This window comes from Gigantopelta aegis, chromosome 3 (assembly GCF_016097555.1).
Source record: "Gigantopelta aegis isolate Gae_Host chromosome 3, Gae_host_genome, whole genome shotgun sequence".
Taxonomy (NCBI): domain Eukaryota; kingdom Metazoa; phylum Mollusca; class Gastropoda; order Neomphalida; family Peltospiridae; genus Gigantopelta; species Gigantopelta aegis.
In genome coordinates, this window is record NC_054701.1 from 43,998,837 (window position 1) to 44,021,071 (window position 22,235).

A 22,235-nucleotide genomic window follows, 5' to 3' on the forward strand; every position below is an offset into this window, starting at 1 on the left:
AGCTACATGTATAAAGCCTGCATGTACATGTTAGTACAAGTGCATGAACTGTAGCCAACATATCTTAGTGTTGATACGTGTGTGACTATAACCGGCTTTCGTACCACATTATCTTAATATCAGCTATAAAAAGAACAATGAAAGGATATAGATACATGTAATAAACAGACTAGATTTAGCACAGATAAGAGTGTGTCAAAAGTGACATTCAAATCTGACATGGATTAATAGCTGGCTACCTGGAGATTTCCTACAGATTTTGTGCGTGAAAAATGAAATAAAACTTCTGACATGAATTAATAACTGTCTACATGTATCTTTAGTGGGATTTTTGTTTTCTTGTATGAAAGATGAAATACAGACTTGGAAACAGAATTCATGTTTTACATCATTTTTAAGTACCGGTATCGTAGATGGGACATAATGGTAACAATAAACCATTTTTACAGCATCCTAGCCTGAATGTGTAAATAAATGTACAAAAAGAAGCTGGCATGCTGAGATAATAATTGGTTAGAAACCTGTAGGTATCAGGCGCCTTGCACTTAAACCCTGCAAGAACAAAATCAAACATTAACCCTGCAAAAAAGTCAAACATTAACAGTTCATACGTTTTGTTCTATTTGTATATCTGACCTGGTCATTCATTCATGCATGTACACATGTGTACATACCCTGTATATAGACACAAATCTCATAAATATTAAGGCTCAATATTGACTGGCATCAGGTCGCTCACAAGCAGTTTTTCTTTCCATGTTATTTTTTTTTAGAGTATTCTAAATACATGAATATGAATATCCGAAATATGTAAATTTCAAGAGTGACAATTATAATCATAAGCTTTTAACTGCGTTTATCACATTATTGTTGAAAAAAAGAGTTACATTATGAATCTCATAAAAAAGACTAATTTCTCAATTTTTAATATTTGCTCCCAGATTAAAATCTAAGAAGCATGCAAGACTGCTTCTCAATCCTCAAAATGAATTTTGAAACTTGATAAAATATGGATGCATACGGAAATATTAAATATACAGGTACATGTATGTGCTTGTGTACCTCGTACGTACAGGTAACAGTAAATTTTATTGTGATCAAAACTTGTCTTAAGCAGGCACTGAGAGAGCAACAAAACTTGATTTCACAAAACAGGTTATTACTAAAAGCTGAAATCGTGCCTGAAATACAAACAGAACTAAATGTTTTGACAAACTAATCTGTTTCGCCATCAAGTAATACTGAAATTCTTAAAATAGATCATATTCTTTAATTATTTAGTAACCATGCAACACACAGGCAGCATGTATTTTTTTATAAAATAACTTAATTTTGCTGACATTAAAATTGATCAAATGATGTGGCTAAGCAAGTAAAAATCAATTGGATTTATTTTTAAACCTATCTAAATAGATAATAGTACAGATTACTTTAGAAATAATTGAACAAACATACTGTTCAGTATTGTACTGCAATTTATGATGGACGTTTCATATATTGCTAAACAGTGCTAAAACATTAAACATTATAAAATTATATACTTTGCCACCATCCACAATATATTTTGTAATAATTTGTATGTACATGTATTCACATTATAAGGTGAGGGATGGGCAGTTTACATAAGCCTCCTAGAATGTTTTTTAAAGATTAATATAAATTTGTTCCATTTTAAGGTCTAAGGCACCACTAACTCTGCTCAAACTGCAGCCAAATGTTAAACAACCCTATATCCTACATATTATATATACTGGTGTAGGAAGGTGCCTAAATGTGGGGGCACACACACACACACACACAAATACATGTAAAAATATATAAAAACCATCGCTGCTGCTGCTACATGGGGGGGGGGGGGGGGGGGGCGCGGCGGCACATGCCTCCTGCTTTCTACACCAGCAATATACTAGCTGTAACCTATGCCCAGCATGGGAAAGTTTAGATGGGGATGTTGTGTCCTTACATAAGGGCCAGGCTTTCCCTCCAAAACATGTTCACTGCATGTGTATAGTCAGCTGTCAAGTAATCACAAAGACGACCATGCCCTTCAAGGCTTTCATTATGGAATTCATCTTTGTACGCAATAGTTAGCACTTCGTGTTTACTTTCAAGAGAAGTGATCACAAGCATCAATGGTAATTTAAAAAAGGCAGGATACCAATCATGAGTTCCTGGTTGGGATGGGATTTAACCTTCTGAGTACTGCAGTCGAGATATCTCGCCCGACGTCACGTCAGTCGACATACTGTACACTGTATACAGTGCATTCCCCAATTCATATTTCCCGCCGTTTTGCACATGACACTCACCAGAAACGGAAATATAATAAAGAAAAAAGATTTTTTTTCAAAATGATGGCTTTTGTTTCGATTTCGGTTTTCGGCAAGTATTTTCGCTTGAAAACAATTGCGGCATGTCGTGGTCATTTTCAGGGATCGATAGCTGATTGTGACAGCTAATTTGATAATAAATTTGATCGTTTTACCAACAACGGAAATTACCAAATATTGCAATATGAATCGTAGTTCGGGTTTAAAAAAAATTCTGGTCAGAAAACCACTGTTATCGGGAATAATGGACATAAATACTGGACAGCTGGCCACAAATGCCCGTAAGTAGACGCAACTTTTTCGATTTTTTGCCTAATTTTAATCACCATTAGCCGATCTAAAATAATAAAAATTACAAAAAAGACACGAAAATAATACTTACCGATTCATATATGAACTTTATTTCATGTATTTATAAAACATTTAAGTGAATATATGTGAGTAAAAATTATAAACTTGTACCCACTCGACGTGGTTTTTGTTAAAAATTAATCCAGTAGTCTAAAGGTTAAAAACAACTGAAAACAATTGATGGCCCACTGGACATCAAGTGAATGAATGAAGGTTTAACGACACCCCAGCATGAAAAATACATCGGCTATTGGGTGTCGAACTATGGTAATGCAAACAAATAAGGTGATGATCAACATCAATATAAAAATTCAAGATTTAAATAAAAACAGTGTAAAGAACTGTGCAAAAGCGAATGCTCTACATCTGAGCAACAAATATATCCAACACCCAATAAAAAGAAACTGGGAGATAAATCATGTTCCTCTTTAAAAAGGATATATGTACAATGTTCACATTTTAACACGTGTATAGAAATTGTCACCACTACACTGAGGACAGATGACACTTGACATTTCCAGAGTTAGCATTGCTTTGTCTCTTAATTCGATATATCCAGAGGACTTGCAAGCTGCATACTGATCATCAGGAGACATCCTGCAGTGAAAACTGTCTGGCTGATACAGCAGAGAATACACATGTACTCGTAAATTATGTAATTATTAACATTATAGTCATGGACAAAACAAAGGCTATGCAGTTACAGTTAGGAGTCAGTGGGGAAAAAAATAAGGTTTTGTTTTGAACTACATTTGTTTATTATATGGTAAATGTTATTAATATTTTGGAAGCAAAAAACATTGAAAAAGAATTAAAATGGCTAAACTAGTAAAGTGGGGTTAAAAGTGCTGAAACTAGAAGAATGGGGTTAATTATCATTTTCCATTTGGTGATGAACCAAGATTTCGGGGAACAATATTTCAAAATCTTAGGTAACTGAAGTCAGTTTGTGTGATTTTCACCTACATGTAGGTAACTGAAAGTGTGTTTATGTTAGTTACATCTATGTAATTAGTGAGTTTACAACCTAATCTAACATACTTGTATGTGTAAGTCAGTTCTGTGTCACACAGACATAAACTGCAGATGTATATTAAACATATTGATTATATAATGAAATAGTATTTTGCTACTGGTCCACTAATTTGCTGCTTATCTAATGTTCAAAAAGTCAGTCTTGAACATTTCTGGAATAGTTTGCAACTTGTAAAATGTAAAGAAATTCAAAGCGACTGGCAGTTTTCATGAAATATATGTAATGTGCCTTGGGATTTAGATGTATGATGGGAGATACATTTTTGTACATGTATGTAACCAGGTACTGACTTCTTCTTTCAGCATTAAACCATATTATTACCAACATTGCTTATTTACTCGTGTTTAATGTGGGTCAATATACAAATATATGCATTTAGTGCATGCCATGTCCCCTCCCCTTCCCACTTACTACCACAAACACTTTTTAAAAAATTAAAAAATCAATAAAATTCTTTTGATGTTGTTGATAATAGTGTACCCGGTAAAGTAACACTGATGTATGCAAAATTACCTGTTAATTAATACTATTTATTAGTACTGGCAATCAGTTGGAATTTTATCATCAATTGTTGGTTTTCACCAACTGGTCAACTTTGATTATAAAGGAAGTGGTTTATTTAACGACAACTTTGATTATAAAGGAAGTGGTTTATTTAACGACAACTTTGATTATAAATACAATTAATTGGAATTTATCCTGTAACCACCGTTTCGATTGACAGAATACGATGACAGATAAAGCACTCATGTGATGTCACACACATAGCCTACATTACAAAATTTCTGATTTGACCTCTAGGTCATTGTACAATATGGCTGAAATAACAGAAATAATAGCTTTTCCCCTATTTTTATGGTATGCAGGATAAAGATAATAACTAGTTAATGATGTCAGATATCTGCTTTATCCTGTTCAGATCGAATGAGAAACTCCACTCAGCAATGCGGAATATCCCATTCTTACCATCACAGGATAAAGCGGATATCAGACGTCATTAACTAGTTATTCTCTATATATATTATATGAACTTAGGATTGATTTGAAGTATTATAACTGTGCACCTACATGTATATGTAGCAGATAAAGTTTGTTTTGTTTAATAACACCACTAGAGCACATTCATTAATTAATCATCAGCTATGGGATGTCAAACATTGGGTAATTCTGACACATAGTCATCAGAGGAAACCTGCTACAAAATTTTCCCTAATGCAGAAAAGGATCTTTTATATGCACTTTCCCACATACAGGAAAGCACATGCCATAGCCTTTGTCCAGTTGTGGTGCACTGGTTGGAATGAGAAAAAAAACAATCAGTTCAATAGATCCACTGAGGTGGTTCGATCCTGCGACACAAGCACCTCAAGCAAACACATGTAGTACATGTAAGTTAAAATGTTCCCTTTCTTCTTTTAAATGGTATAGGCCAACATGTAGTTGCATGGCTTTGTCTTGTTTAAAAAAAAAAAGATAAACCATGTGACAAGAAAACATGTTACCTGCATGCTCTCTACTTAAGTTTGTTAATAATCTATATTTATTATTAACTGATCAATATTACAGAAATTCATAGAATATCTGAGAGAAAGCAAGTACAAGTAACAGTCTCGTTTATCAATACAATGTACATTTTCAAAATGTTGATTAGCAACATTTCTATTCAATAGAAAATCGATTAGCATCTAATAGTTGTCTAATGTTTTAAAACTGTGTAGCATTTTCTGAAACTTGCTTAGCAAATTGTGACATGATACTGAACAAAATGTTCCCTGTCAGAGCCATTCCATAAATTGTTTGTTACATGCAGGGTGGGAGTGGAAGGAACTAAATGTTTGTCTCAGACTGTATATTCTACATAATTATTTTTATGCATGGTTGGGATTTATATATTTTTAATCATGCATTGTGGGAAGTACTACCCCATATGCTGGATACACTTGATTTGTTTTCCGTGGGCAGGTATTTTCAAAAATCACTATTTAATGCTTAAAAATTCAGACTTGTGTAACCAACCTATTATGGAAGTTCAAAATTTATCAAATGTGCGCATGCGCACACACACAAACACACAAAAACACACAAACACATTCACTCACATCACACACTGAGGTAGAGAGACCGAATTGCAGCAAACAGAGGGAGAAAGAAAAAAGAAAAAAAAGAGAGAGAGATAAGAACGGGAAAGGAACAGGAAGAAAGGGAGAGAGAGACAGATATAGAAAAGGGGAGGAGAGGCAGAGGAGAACAGAGAGAGACTGAGCCCCATAAAGATAGATGTACACAGAGACTGCATGCTGGCAATCCACTGTAAAGGAATAGGGTTATTCAACTGTATTTGGTATGCAATATATGTGATATAACAATAAAACCATGCAGTGTTCGAGATTAATGGTATCCTGATATCCCGGGGATACCAGAATTTAATTTTGGATACCAGACTTCAAGAACCCAGTATCCCACCGGGATATAATGGGTTTTTTTTAATCCTGCGTTATTATTTTTCACTAAACAATGAAAGTCGTCATTTAAGTAACAGTATTTTCGAGCTCATACCCAGTCTAATGCTATGCCATAACAATATCTCTCCCAACTCATACCCAGTCTAATTCTACACTGGAGAAATAGCGGAGTAGCAATAGACTGGGAACCACTAAGTTGCTATTGTTTTTGTTGGATGTTTCCTCCATTCAAATTTTATTTGAGATATTGATTCCACATCTGCAGAAAATTGATGCAGGTAGGATTATCATTAATAATGTTAGAACACTTATAAATTACTGCTAAATATTAATTTATGTTAGTAATATTAAAAAATCGATTCCGTTAGATTGCAAATTTCACAAATTCCACAACTGCAGTGTTGCAATAGACTGGGAACGAGAACAGTGTCCAAGTTTGTTACGATGTTATTTATAAATTTCATTTAAGTGGGATACTAAATTTTCAGGTGGGATACCAGATTTTTAAATGTTAGTATCCAACTGGGATACTGCCCCAATTTTTTTTATCTCAAACACTGCCATGTTGCTAATTTTATGTTGGAAGGGGCTATCCGTAAAGTATGTACATAGGTAAATATCTTCTACATAAAAATGTTCAAGCTCATTTGTACATGAACATAAACATGTAATGTATTTCAGTATGTTGTAAACATTACATGTAGTGAAAACAAAGCATTTAGCTTTTACATGTATTAGTGTTATGTACTCTTTATCAAATATTAATACTTCAGCCTTAGAACATTCTTTGAGTGAGAAAAGAAATAATGTGACGAACGGCAGCCATAACAATTTGATCACTTCATGACAAAAAGAAATATGTTTTGTTCATTGAAGCAATCGAACCAACACACAAATCCCATAAGTTTTATTCATTCATGCAGTCAACCTAAGACTATGTACACTGTTAATGCCAAGAAATGCTGATGAGAGATTTAATGGAAAAAAAAAAGGTTTAAAGCCATAATGATAGGTACATGTATCTAAATCTTTTAAATACATCTATAAGTTATATAACGCTGCCTACTGAACTGTAACTTGTACAACAATAGATACACAATATAACGCTATCGTTTTCAGAATCCACTAAAACTACAACAAGGTCTAAAACAGAAAACAATCCTATAGTTTTGCACTTACATGTATATGTAGAATGTATATATGGAAAAAGAACCACAACACTTATTAACTACAAGTATGTCATGTATGCATACAATCACTTACATGTACATGTGTATATATGGAAAAAGAACCACAACACTTATTAACTACATGTATGTCATGTATGCATACAATCACTTACATGTACATGTGTATATATGGAAAAAGAACCACAACACTTATTAACTACATGTATGTCATGTATGCATACAATCACTTACGTGTACATGTGTATATGTTAACACATTTTTTACCATTTGTTTTCTGAACCATCTCAAATGTAAACTTTCAAAACAAATATTACATACATGATCCAGGCACTAATCTAGTTATGAATGGCATTTTTTTAATGTGGCCAAATGTTGGTCAAAGTCGCCAAATTGTTATGTTAGCAGTAGTGAGAAGTCAAAGTCAATAATACTTAGGATGTAATCTGATTTAAAAAAAACAAAAAACACATAATAGACATCAAGCCACCGACTTGTGTACTGCCACATTTTAAAACGCTCATGTTTCAGTCATATGTATATTTCATTTTATCTTTGTATATATGGCCAGGCTAGTTACATGTAGTCCTTTGTTTTACTAAATTGGATATCAATACATGTCAATCTGTTTGCAGTCATGGGTCAAGCTTTTATCAGTTCTATGCTGGCTTTATTTGACTAATGCCAGAAAATATTGATTATTATTTTAACTTTAATATGACGACTCGCTAAGTATTAGTTACTAAACACTATCAGATTTTTAATATTCAAGTATTCTGCTTAAATTTTATTTCCGAAAGTAGTAGTACTTGATAACAAAATATTATGACTGGGATTGAGTGTACAATTCGGAATCTTTCTCAGTGATTGTGCAACATGATGAAACATTATGATAACATCCCGAAAAACCATTATTCTCTCTTTGCCAATATAAATTTTTATCAACTACTGGCCTTTCTTCTTGGAAAAGAAGTCACTTCTCCTTTTTCAATCCTAGATTAATGCCTGCATGAACATGATAATGAAAAATATATATACAATAACAAAAAATACAAATGTCAAATTAAAAAACTTTCTAATTTAAACAAAAATACATGAACACAATAATGAAAAAAGAAACTTGATAACAGATAAAAAGAGGTACATTATAAACTCTGAAAAAGAATTAATAGAACACATTAATGGAAAACACAGAACTAAAGCCAGCACAATAAATACTGCATTACAACTGTTAGTATAATCCAAAAATGATAACTCTGAAGGGAGGATAAAGGCTAGAATGAAAACTAAATAACTCATTAACTGTAATAATTTTGATCCCTTCAGCCCATCCACTCCAGTCTGTATGTGATCATTTCTGAAACAGTTGTAAGTAAAAACACAGGCAAACGTCACACTAATAATGACAACATGAACTGTAGGTTCTCCCTGTAGAAGAGTATGCTAGACAGTTTTAGATAGAAGTGGCTGGCTGCAGAGTTCGTATGCTACGTTCACTATAAAGAAGGGTATTAGAGGGTTTAGTCTACCCCAACACTACCTGTCATACCTCAGAATGGTGGACTTCCTTGTCATTTCTCTTTTTAATGGTGATTGTTTTTAATTGTTTTTTAAAACATTTTTTGTGGGGGGCCAGGGAAATTGTTGAAAAACTATAGAATTTGTTCCGTATTTTTAGAAACATTACATGTATCTGAGCCCATTTGTTTCACAGATGATTTTTTCTCTCAATAAAACCTAATGTATTCAAAACAAAATGAGTTCATAAATATTCTCATTTTCTTTTATACATCATAGGAATACATTCTTTGGTATGACAAGGCAACAGCAGTGTTCACAGATATTTGTACATTTTAAAATCACACCCAAGCAGAGTTTGTTTGTTGTATTAATTATTAACTATTATACATGCCTTTTTTGAATGACAAATCTTTGTGAACACTGGTGTTGGCTTTTTCAGGTTAAATAGGTTACCCAATGATATGATGCCCATACCCAAGATGAAAGTCATTACATGCCTCAGTATGTACCGACTTACCCAGTTAAGCAGCCACAACCATCCCTACTGTTTTAATAGTCCCGATCTCGCCTGAAGTTTTGGTAATATCTCCTGTTTTGACCATACTCTTCCGAGGGAGTGTGGTGACTTACTTTGGATGTCATTTTACTACGGCCAGGTCTTCGTGACGTCATGTTCCGTCGTTCCCGGTCAAACTCTAGATCCTCCAGTCGTTGAGTCAGAGCCAGTTTCTGCTGAATTGCCATTCGTAAGAGAGAGTTCAGTGTTTTCTTCTCTTCCTCAGCTGCAGCCAACTGACGCTGCTGCTCATCCAACTGGGTAACGTACTCGTCGCAGCGCTGTGCAAACATTGCACGCAGTGAGGCAAACGTTGCAGCATCTTCTTTCAGAGCTTTGAGTTCGTTCCTCAATTTCATCATCGTCTCTGTTACAATAACCTTCTCATTCTCATACTTCTGTTTGAGGTTGGCGAGGGCCACTTCAGCAGTAGATTTGTTCGCTTTGAGAACACTTCGCAAGGTAGCGATCTGCTCCCGTTTGGTCGAAAGCATGGCCTTCAGTTTGAGAACCTGTTCCTGCAGTTCCTGAGAATCAACAGTCTCACTTACATTGTTCTGCTTCTGCTTGGAGAGCTCTATCAGGTGGTCGACGGCCCGTTTGAGGTACTTCACCTGATCACCAATAGTTTCAGACAGTTTATCACAAGACGTGGGATCGCCCTTGGAGTCACCATTCACCATAGCACCCTTATCCTTTGATTTTTTGGTCTTTTTACCCGAAACTTTTGATTTGGCAGAGTCTTTGATAGATTTAATGTCTTCTTCATGTCCATTTTGAATAACATTCTCCTCACCATCTCCTGAAACCTTGTCTTCTGGCTCCTCGCTGCTTTCCTTGCTAGAACTTTTAGATGTGAGTGCCTTAGCATGTTCAAGCATGACTCGACTGGGCGTCTCATTGGTGAACTCACAGACAAGGTGATAGAGTTGGGCCAGCTCCTCGGTTACCTTGATCAACTCATCCTGTGTACTGTTCATTCTGCCATGGGCATCTCCTGCAATCTGGGTCATCACCTATTTGGACACAAACACAAATAATTTTTTTTTTAATGCACTTTAATAACTTTTTTAATTACACATTGACAAATATTTAAATTACAAAATTTGAACACGGTTGAAATAAAATCAACAGCTTCTTTTTATGTTACATAAATTGTAAATCAGAAATTATTTCATTTTTTATTGTTAAGACTAGTCTTTATAAAATGGTTAGGCTGTTATCCCATAAACAATTGCAAATCAGTGCAAGGGTACAAAACAATATGATTCTTATATATATATATATATATATAAATATAAATATAAATAAAAGGTTTTCCCTAGCTTGTTTTAGCATGGTGCAGCACCATGCCTCAGTAGTCTAGCACCATCTTGCCTCAATCAGCGCCATGCTGCTCTGAGATTAAACAAGCCTTTTTCAATAATTAATTCTAAAATTGCCTTTATAAAACACCCAAAAAGATATTATTAATTAATAAAATATGCCTTTTATATCTTTTGCCATTCATTTATTAAAGCAAGCACATAAATTACATTAATGTTTATTTTAAAAAAAATTATAATAATTTTTTTTAATGAAACTTCCGCCCCGAAAATGGTGAAAATGCCACAAAAGTGTTTGGTCTACCATGCCTTGCCTAATTTCTAGGGAAATCACTAATATATATACAATGATACAATAGATAGATAGATACAATGTATATAATTGTGCAGAGATACACATTTTATACTTAGCTAACCTATTTTGCCTAAATGATTCTTAAAATTTGAGGTTTTTTTTTTTTACATCTGGCTAACATATTTTGTTAAAATTATTCTAAAATGATACTAAGAATTAAAAATAACCCCAAAAAACCTGGCACAATTAAAAAGTATATCCTGGGCAAAATCTTAAATACGTATGTAGACCAACCTTCAAGTCTTAAATATGTATGTAGACCAACCTTCAAATCCTTTTCTATGTCCTTGATGGCCTCCTCGTATTGCTGACACTTAATGCTGAAGTCTTGCAGGGCCTCTTCCACCGCAGGATCCCCATGACTCCTGCCTTGAAGTCGGCCAATCTCAGCCTGCAGACTGGTAATCTCTTTCAGGGCAGTCGTGTATTTCTGTTCATTGGTGGACAGATTCCTCCTGAGCTGTAGCAAAGCTCTCTTGTCTTGATCAGTTTCATTTTCTATCTGTTCATCCAGCAAAGCATCCTGTCCAGCACTGGATTCATCCTGATTAAGTTCAGCATCATTGATGTTGGCTATAGAACTGATGTGTGCCTTCAGCTGGTCGGCACGTAACTTCTGTTCCACCAAGTCCTTCTGAGTCTCTTCTATGAGATTCTGTGCTTCATCTAGAGCTTTCTGCAATTCACTCTTTTCTGATTCACTCTGTTCCAGGAGCTGTTCCAGTTTCCGGACCTCCGTCACCTGAATCTCACTGAGGAGGTCATTGACCATGCTAGGTCTCACTTTAGATGGAGGTGTCTGACTGTCATGTTTTGTGAAGTCTGCTTCAATCCTCTTGAGGGCTGGATGATCATGAACATCACCATCTTCTTCCGCTCCACTGTCCTGAGATTCGTGACTGTTCCCGATGTTCAATCCTTCACTTAAACCACTGAAATGAGCCAAGTTGCTGAGGTTGAACATAGACTCCTGTGTTAATCTCTGGTCCAGCTCCTTCTTCAGGGCATGTTTTTGTTCACGCTCTTGCTGCAGGGCATATATTGTATCCTCGAGTGTCTTTTCCGTGATTTTCCTAAGATTCAGAGACTCATCATACTGCATGTTGAGATCCTCTGTTTCCTCCTGCAGTCGTTTCACCTCATGCTTCATTGCCTCAAACTCCACCTGCGCCTGCTTCAGCTGCGAGACCTGCTTCTGTAGACTGATATTCTCGTCCTCCAGCTCAGCGTAGTCAGTCAGGTTCCTGTTCTCGCGAATCTTGTATTCCTTGATCTCGTGCTTCAACTGTTGGCGCTGAGCCTGACAGGAGTCCAGGTTCTGAACCAGTTCACTTACGTACTGGCTGTGGTGAGCATTTTCAGACGTCAGCCTGTCCAGTTCTTGTTTGGTGGCCTTGAGTTCTGCTTCCAGGTCACTGATAGAGGCCCGGTACCCTTCTTCTCTCGATATGGTCTCCTGAAGAAACGCCTCCTCATTGTGAATCCCACTTTGGTTTACTCTCTTGTAGGTGATTTGATGTTTGTTCAAAGCCTGAAATGGTAAGTAAAGAAAAAACATTTAAGTACATGAGTGTATTTGATGGACAAATAATGGTAAAACATTTTGACACAGATTTTGTACTACCGGAACTCCATTAGTCAAGTCTGCTAAAGAGATCATCTTTATTAAGTAGTCTTCAACTTTAAAATTAAGAAAATAAATGAAAAGAATATTTTAATGTCACCCCAGCACATCTAAAACTGGCTACACTTGGTTGTAAAAGAATGTGAAAACACTCATACATGTATATTCTGCTACAAGAGCATCAAGAGATCTTTAATTTGCTCTTTACCACAGACAGGACAGCACATACCACAGCCTTTGATGTACCAGTCATGTGGAATTAGTTGGGATGACAGAAAAAGAACAAACTGAATGAATGAATGTTTAACATTCCAACACAAAAATACACACCAACTATTGGATGATTGTTGATATAACCTTCAGTAATATTATATACTGATGGAAGGAAATAAGGGAACACATTGAATTGTAGACCAAATTCAATTCACTACCAGCATAGTAATGGCTGTATTTCACACCAAGTTGTAATGAGGGATTGAATGTCTGTAGTGTTGAATGTGCTGCCTATATGTTCCCAGCCAGCTTCTGACAATATCAACTGATTTTTGATGCAGTCATTATTTCTTGTTGCTATCTGTGTGATCCTTTATTTCTTTCCATCAGTATATATAAAGCAGCAATCATCAGCAAGGTAAAAGAAAAGAAAGAAATGTTTTATTTAACGATGCACTCAACACATTTTATTTACGGTTATGTGGCGTCAGAAATATGGTTAAGGACCACACAGAGTTTGAGAGGAAACCCGCTGTCGCCACTTCATGGGCTACTCTTTTTAATTAACAGCAAGGGATCTTTTATATGCACCATCCCACAGACAGGATAACACATACCATGGCGTTTGATATACCAGTCGTGGTGCACTGGCTGGAGCGAAAAATAGCCCAATAGGCCCACCGAATGGGATCGATCCCAGACTGACCCCACATCAAGCGAGAGCTGTACCACTGAGCTACATCCCGCCCTCATGTCTAGAGAAAGAAGGAAATGTTTTATTTAACGATGCACTCAACACATTTTATTTACGGTTATATGGTGTCAGACATATGGTTAAGGACCACACAGATTTTGAAGGAGGAAACCCGCTGTCGCCACTACATGGGCTACTCTTCCAATTAGCAGCAAGGGATCTTTTATTTGCGCTTCCCACAGGCAGGATAGCACAAACCATGGCCTTTGTTGAACCAGTTATGGATCACTGGTCAGTGCAAGTGGTTTACACCTACCCATTGAGCCTTGCGGAGCACTCACTCAGGGTTTGGAGTCAGTATCTGGATTAAAAATCCCATGCCTCGACTGGGATCCGAACCCATTACCTACCAGCCTGTAGACCGATGGCCTGCCACGACGCCACCGAGGCCGGTTCATGTCTAGAGAATACAGCCTCTAAAAGATTCTAGCATATGACGGATCATCTGAGTTTTTCTCTAATGTGTAATAATATATGAATATGTGAATATTAATAATTCTGAAAGGTTTTTGCCAAAGGCTCACCTACATGTATGGCAATTTTAAGCCTGCCTATAGCAATTGTAAACCAGTAATTTTTACAAAAAATTGTCTCTTCAACTGACAGTAATAATGTTTTAACCAGCAGCAGAAAACTGCTACCACTAAAGCCGCTGACCTACATCTACAGCAATTTATATACTATAGCAGTTACCACAATTGAAGTTGACTGCACAATATAGAATGTACACAGAGATCTGTTTATGTTATTCCAATGTGCAGATATAATGTCACATTCTACAAACATGTCTGGTTAATATATACTGAACCCCAAAAAGAAGGAAGGAAATGTTTTATTTAACGATGCACTCAACACATTTTATTTACGGTTATATAGTTACGGACAACACAGATATTGAGAGAGAAAACCTGCTGTCGTCACTTCAAGGGCTACTTTTTTTATTTGCAGCAAGGGATATTTTATATGCACATCCCACAGACAAGGTAGTACATACCACAGCCTTTGATATGCCAGTCGTGGTGCACTGGCTGGAGCGAGGAACCCTTAAAGAAACGTAAATATAATTTTCAGCTGTAGTAATACTAGTATTAAAGGTTGTGTTTTATGAAGTGATCAACACATCTTGTGATACTGGAGAATTACAGGGTTGATATACAGTGTATCATTTCACAATTGATTGGGGGTTTCTAATCTCAAAACCCTATAGTCCATCACATCATTTTATAAATACGTTTTTTTTGTAAATAATTTCAGTTTGATTTGACATAAAAAAAAGTGAAAGTGTTTTGGAAGTAACAAAACAATACTATTTTTGTATGCAATTTATAAATTAATTGGCTCAGAAATAAATAACTTGTAGTAAATGTCATAGCATGACTAAAAGGTGTTCCTTGTGAGACGGACTATAGTCTGATTATAAACTAAATGTAACGGTTTTTTTTGGTATTCAGTATAGTGGTTTTTGTATGCAATTAACCGATGTTTGTCTTTATAAAGCTATTCAAATATGCAACATAATTTGTATTGATTTAATGCTAAATGGTTCTGTGCCGCCAAATAATATGCAAATAACTGATTTATGCTATAAAACGATATGCAATAACGTGGATTTGACTGTATATACATGCAGTGATACATGCCAGGCTTGTCATTACGCAAAATTTAAAAACTATTGGTAAATTTTATTTTAATTTGGTGAAATAATTCTCATAGTGAAACTTTTTTTTTAAATGTTTTTTTTTAAACTTGAAAATCTGACATGTTCTGCTAACCTACAGCTAGACCTATATATACACAATTAAATTACTATTTCCTGGTTCAGATAGTCTGAATTTCTTTTTATGTTTAGAAAAGTATTACAGTTAAAAATACACCCACATTTTTTCTTTTCACCGTCATTTCCTGATAAATAATGGTGCATATATGTATGTACATAAAGCACATTTTTCTCTTCAAAGAAACGAAGGGAAACCCTACTGAATGTTTCAGCAATGTTTGTTACAAAACCTTGAATGTAATAATATGAAACAAACTAGGAATAAACTTAATGCACTTTCTTGTTTTTGTACAAATTTAAGACAGTAGTACAATACATGTATATTGCACAGTGTGTGCTGTTAATCACACACACACACACACACACACACACACCCCTCATCTAGAATATTTTAGGTGAGCTACAAATGAATCACCGTGAAATAATATTACTGATATATTTCATTTGAAACTTCATGTGATTGCTAGCCTAACATAATTTCAGAAGAGTAAATCTTCAGGTCACCTGGACTTTCCTCACGGAAAGAAAAGAAAGAAAGAAAGAAGTGTTTTATTTAACCACAAAGTCAACACATTTAAATTATGGTTACATTGTGTCAGACATATGGTTAAGGATCACAGAGATAATTAGAGAGTAAACCTGCTGTCCCCACTCAATGGACTACTCTTTTTGATTAATTAGCACAAAGGGATCTTTTTTATGCACTATCTCACAGACAGGATAGTATATACCATGGCCAATAGTACACCAGTTGTGAAGCACTGGCTGGAACGAGAAATAGTCCAATGGGCCCACCAATGGGGATCGATCCTAGACTGACTGCACATCAAGCAAATGCTTTATCACTGGGATACATCCTGCCCCATAGCTGATTGTAGCACTATTCATACTTTTCTTAGTGGATATGGGCTGGCATATTAACGTGTGCACCTCTTTGTATTATACACTGTGGTATAACATTTTAAATGTTGTTCGGTGTGTGATCAGTGCACAGCTGGTATACCACAGGCCAACACCACGAGATACAGGGCTAAATATGTGCCCTGATTATTCACTCAGCCAAAGAGATGAGTGTACTTGTCAATATGAGTCAGCTCATGTACACACAATGTACCTTGCAATAAGTTCACTGTTAGGGCTGTTCCAGAACTGATCACAGGGTAGGTGGGTGGATGTAAAAGGTAGGGAATTTTTTTTTTAATGTATACCAACACCCACAGATTAAAATTTTATTTAAACCATGTATGCAACTGCAAAAATAACCCTGTTAAATGCATAATATACATACATGTGTATATGTATTGAGCATGTGTAATTATTACAGGAGTTCCCCCTCCCCATGTAATCAATTTTGGATCATCCCTAATAAAAACACCTTCGCCATACATTCTGCCTAAAATGCCACAAGTGTTTACAGCTACAGACCTTCACAGCCGAAGATGACTTGCACAGGTTGTCTAATAATAAAAATGGGTAAATATTGATTCTATGAATAGGCAAGCCTAGCTGGAGCTGTGCCGTGTTTTGATCAATGATCGCATAATTACATCTGTGGCTGAATATAGCAGTATTGACATGTACTGTATGCAGTGCCCAGCTGAGGATTAAGATGACTGAAATCTTTGCATTTCAAATCACATCTTTAAACAGTCTGACAATATTATTGTATTGTTATGCTTTGTAAACAAAACTAATGTTACGGATTAATATTTTTGTTTATTTCAAACAGTATTACATGCACTGATTGTAATTATAAAAATAGCCTTTCAGTCATAAAGTTACACTTACATATGAATGTGCAAAAGTAACTACCAAATTCACAATTACGAGTCAAGAAAATCAAGCTTCAAGGGTTGATTTTCTTGATGATCAAGTGTCAAAAAAAAAAAAATCTACAAAAGGATGAGTAGCAGAAATAGTTTCTAGTTTAATTGGTCTTATTTTAGTATAATTATTATAAAATTCACTGAATTTGATTTTGTAAACCGTGACATTGCACCTTCTCAGCTGATGTAATTTAATATTACTTCACGAGAACGAATGCATGCAGTTACATATTATGTGATGTCACGTACTGCAGAAAGTGGCAACAGTAGTTTACCTCCTAAAACAACGATAAATAAAATAAAGTTTGTTATGTTTAACGACACCACCACAGCACATTGATATCATCAGCTATTGGATATTAAACATATGGTAATTTTAACACAGTCATAGAGAGGAAACCCGCTACATTTTTCCATTAGTAGCAAGGAATCTTTTATATGCACCATCCCACAGACAGGATAGCACATACCATGACCTTTGATATACTAGTCGTGGTGCACTGGCTGGATTAGAAATAGTCCAATGGGTCCATCGATGGGGATCGATCCTAGACCGACCACGCATCAGGTGATGCTATGTACTGCACTGCTTACAGAGTGAGGTAATCAAAAGGAGGCAATGCAAGTCTATCTCCTAAACGATGAGATCAATTAACCAATGAGAAGGGTGCATTACTTAATACCATCAACGGATGCTTGCAACATGTTTTTTTATTTTTTTGCATAGATTTGTGAAACCTATGTACAATGCAGTACCAGTTAATTGAACAAGAACAGTATGAGTTAAGTTTTGAAACAACTTTCTTATTAATACAGTTGACCTATTAAACAGGTTGGACTGTAAATGTACTTTCACTTTTAACAGAACATGATATGCACCGACTGGAAGTACTGTTTGGTTTGATAAATGATACAGGTATGACCAATTCCCACGTCAACATCTACTCCAACCAGTGTTCCATGATAAGTGTAAGTGCCCTCCTGTCTGTGGGAAAGTCATTCTAAATCACTGTTATTCAAAATGTACATGTAGCATAATCAATTAAGATTGCATTTTAGTATAAAAATATAATTAACACTTCCACGACATGAAAACGTCAAGTTAAACGTATTAAGATATAACTCGACACAGTGGGTTATAAGAGGTACAGATATATTGCATGTTACAAAAGGTGGATGATTGTGGGATGAAAAAAAGGGACATAAAAATGCCAATGCTAACTTATTAAGACATACTCAATGTAGCCACTAAGCCAGTCAAAAGAGGTAAAAATAACTTTCTATTGGATGTTCCCATGAAACTTGAAAAATAAAAAAATAAAGAGAGAAAAAAAAAGAAATGAGAAGAAAAGCAATAGTTGTGATTCCTACTCACAGGCATACATTATCCTTTTGTATGATCATAAAAGTTTAAATAATTTTGTGAGACGCTTAACACCCACGTTTACCGAGTAAACTAGAGCAGAACCAACACACACCCTTTAATCCACAGGCAGTAACTTGTTCAATTAGTCTGTCCTTTGTTAGTTTTTTTTATCAGGTATAACAGGTTCTCACCACATGGCTATGGGATTGAAAGTTTGCTAAGTACAACAATAATTAAGACCAAAAATAAAAGCAAGCAGGAATACCTGTAGGCCTACCGGTACTCTGAATTGAGAAGAAACGTAACTAAGTATAACTAGGAAATACATACTGGTACATGTTCAACCAGTTAATGTACTTCAATTTAGAAACAAATAGATACCTGAAACAGATATTGGGGAAATTTGCACAGCAACCACCTGTACATAAAAGACATTTCTAACACATTACAAGCTAAAGGTGTAAGCCCTGACAAATGCATGTATGCTACCCCACAAAAGTGTACATTAGTACTATACTACTAATACATGTAGAAGCAGGTGTGTGTGGGTGCAAATATTTTAGCAGGGGTGGGTGGATTGGTGGTCTGAACTGGCGAATGAGGTATAGTCATGCTCCCCTAAAAAATATATTGGAAAAAACAGAATATAATGTGTTGAGAGTGTGTGTGTGTATGTATGTCTGTTACGCCCTGACAAATGCATGTACATGTATGCTACCCTCACCATAGTATGTAGTACAGGCGACAGGGTATGATTTTGGTGACTCTATGCAGGGGACAATAATTAAAAATCTTAGGTAACCGGAAGTCAGTTCACGTGAGTTTGACTTAGGTAACCGATTGTTCGTTTACGTGAATATAGTTCTCGTAACCTATAAGTTAGGTCTACCTAATCCTAAAACACTTGAACTACGGTTCTGTCCTACATTAGTGATTCAAATGTACTTAAAAACTAACAGATTTTTTCTTTCATTACTGATATATGGTACTTTAAATTTTAGAATGTAATAGTTCACCATGTAACCGATTGGCAGTTCTCGTGATTTTAAAATTGCGTAACCGACACGCGAACAGAACAATGGTTCTCGTGAAATATTGTGCCCTGCTATGCAGCCACCATTGATGCCTACTTTTCATGCTGACAACCAGTACACACAAATATATGGCCTATTTTTTAAAATTATAACCATGTATTTTTTTTTTTAAAAGATAACAAACAGCCTCCTACTGATTGTGACATAGTCCTTCACATTTGACATTTCAAGCCAGTGAAACATATCACTCTCCTCTCAAGCATATCATATTTTGTAAGTCATTTAATATATTTTTTATTTGGACATACATGTACATATGTGCATTATGTTTAAGCTCTTAGCTGCAAAATAGATAATGTGTTGTTAATGTTTGAAATATTGTTAATTTTTATTAATATCTTTGGCAGAATTCATTCTTTACAGCCAAATAAAAAGAAACACTTTTTATTTAAAACACACTATATAATTCATGTGTACATTTTGCTTTAAAGATTTCTACTTTGGAGTTATAAATATTTTACACAGTTTCCTAATACAGGCAATTATGGCCCATGCCTTTAAATTTATATAATTATTAACAGCTTTAAATAAGCAGCAATATAAAAAATAACCAGGTCCCATATTTTCTAAGACATCTTAGTGCTAGAAAATTGTAAAAGCATTGTAGGCTATGACATCACTATGGTATGCGCTACAGTGACATTATAGACTACACTGGTTTACTGATTGTGTAGCGTTGAGATAGCTTTGCAAATCCCTAGTTAAGTACTTATATCTATGGTTTAAGTCTACCTGATCAAGTGGTTGTCAACTGTTTAATGAATTAATTTGTAAACATATTCTATATATTAATCTTGTATGCAGCAAATGGCAGCTTACTAGTAATGGCAGCTTACTAGTAATTAAATTTATGTCCTGTCAATGTAAAATTAATTTGGTTCTTTTGAATAAAATATCCCTCTACAAACACTGGCACTAATTAGTAATTGCTTTTGCATATTTTATTTACACTCAACAAAATTAATTAAAGGCAAGAAGACTTCTGGATAATTCTTTGCTAGTGTTATATTATTTTAATAAGTCATCATCACAGATGATTTCTAAACACTGTTTCAGTAAAATCGGACCCATGATAGTATTGATACATGAACAAATCTTGCACACACAGATGTATGGCAGGTTTTTTGTGCATTTATGAAAAGTAACGAAATGCAACCGCTGCAATTGCCCACGACAAAGCCGTGGAGTTATTCATTCTCCACAGCACCTTTTTCTGCTGTGGGCTATATTTGACTTTTTTCAAGGAATGTTTTTTTGCCATGAACATTTTCTTAATTACAGGGGTTAAAAATGTGCATTCGGTTAGGAGTCGTAACGATTCTTGTTATTTTGTATGCTCTAAATTATTGTTCAAACCAATAAGTTTAATAAAATGCCACAATGTTAACACATTGCAAAGGAAGAAGCTGTAATATTTAGTTTATATCATATAAAAGAGGCAAAAAATATTTGCTGGCTCCTAATTAATTTTGTTAAGTATACCGTAAGTTATATCAGCAGGGTAAATAAGTTAACATCTACACATTTATACATGTAAGTGGCAGAAAGTTTTTAATAATAATTTAAAACATGCGTAGTGCAATTTACAGAAAATGTTATGTACAGTACACATACATACATGTAGTACCTGCACGCAAATGGGTGGGAGAGTGCATGTACAAACACAGGGCTTCTAGAATTTTTCAGTGATTTCAGGGATCAGTGATTAAATTTACTAGCCACGACTCAAAATTCAGTAGCCCTACTTTACTTTAAGTTGATACAATTTTACTTATTAATGGTAATAATCTGAAATGTCATCTAATAGGGAGATAGAGCTTAAAACACTAACACTTGGGCTGGGGGCAGGATAGTCATATATTTACAAAATAGACTTAACTGCAACATTTGACCCAAAAACAACTCACTAGCCATTAGGCATGGCAACAGTAGTTATTAACTAGCCCAACATTGAATATCACTAGCCATAGGAGTGGGGTTACCATAAACTAGAAGCCCTGGCAAACATGTTAAATGCACCTATACATGTATGTTACCAGCTCTACTGTCACATCAAAATGTAAAGCTTGCAATAAAGAGAAAGGTGCAGCACTCTTCCCCATCAAGTGCTGCCCTGTCCCATTTGTTGCTACTAGTATCCTGCCATAATAAAATATTCACTTGCATTCTCATCAAAAAGCATACAGTGTTGTCATGAATCAACTTTCTCAACCACGAAATATTTGACAATTACATCATCAGGTCATTATTAAGTGTGTAAGTCTACCAATGGTACTGTACATTGACAAGTTCATTTCATAGTGTCTAGCCTAAGTTGTAATACTTACAAATGCACATAAGATGATAGCGCTGTCTAGCGGTTGTCAAGTCTTAAAAAGTTTGATTAACCTTTCTTTCTTTCTCTCTCTCTGCCTGCCTGTCTGTCTGTCTGTCACACACACAAGTGAACAGTTCCTGT

At 35.3% G+C, this 22,235-nt stretch overlaps 1 protein-coding gene across 4 annotated transcripts in view; it reads right to left on the minus strand.

Annotated features, from left to right (window-relative positions):
* LOC121368095 (protein bicaudal D-like) overlaps window positions 1-22,235 on the minus strand; it is a 34,303-nt gene that overhangs the window by 6,068 nt on the left and 6,000 nt on the right. Inside the window, exons 2-4 of one of the 4 annotated variants that reach the window (XR_005957475.1) lie at window positions 11,389-12,654; window positions 9,405-10,459; window positions 522-552 (exon numbers count right to left, since the gene is read on the minus strand). Coding sequence is in view for 3 of the 4 variants with exons in the window: in XM_041492654.1 (XP_041348588.1) it covers window positions 9,437-10,459; window positions 11,389-12,654 (2,289 nt within the window). In the remaining variant the exon portion in view is untranslated. The remainder of the gene's footprint in view (window positions 1-521; window positions 553-9,404; window positions 10,460-11,388; window positions 12,655-22,235) is intronic. The other 3 variants (XM_041492652.1, XM_041492655.1, XM_041492654.1) reach the window with 3 other exon arrangements.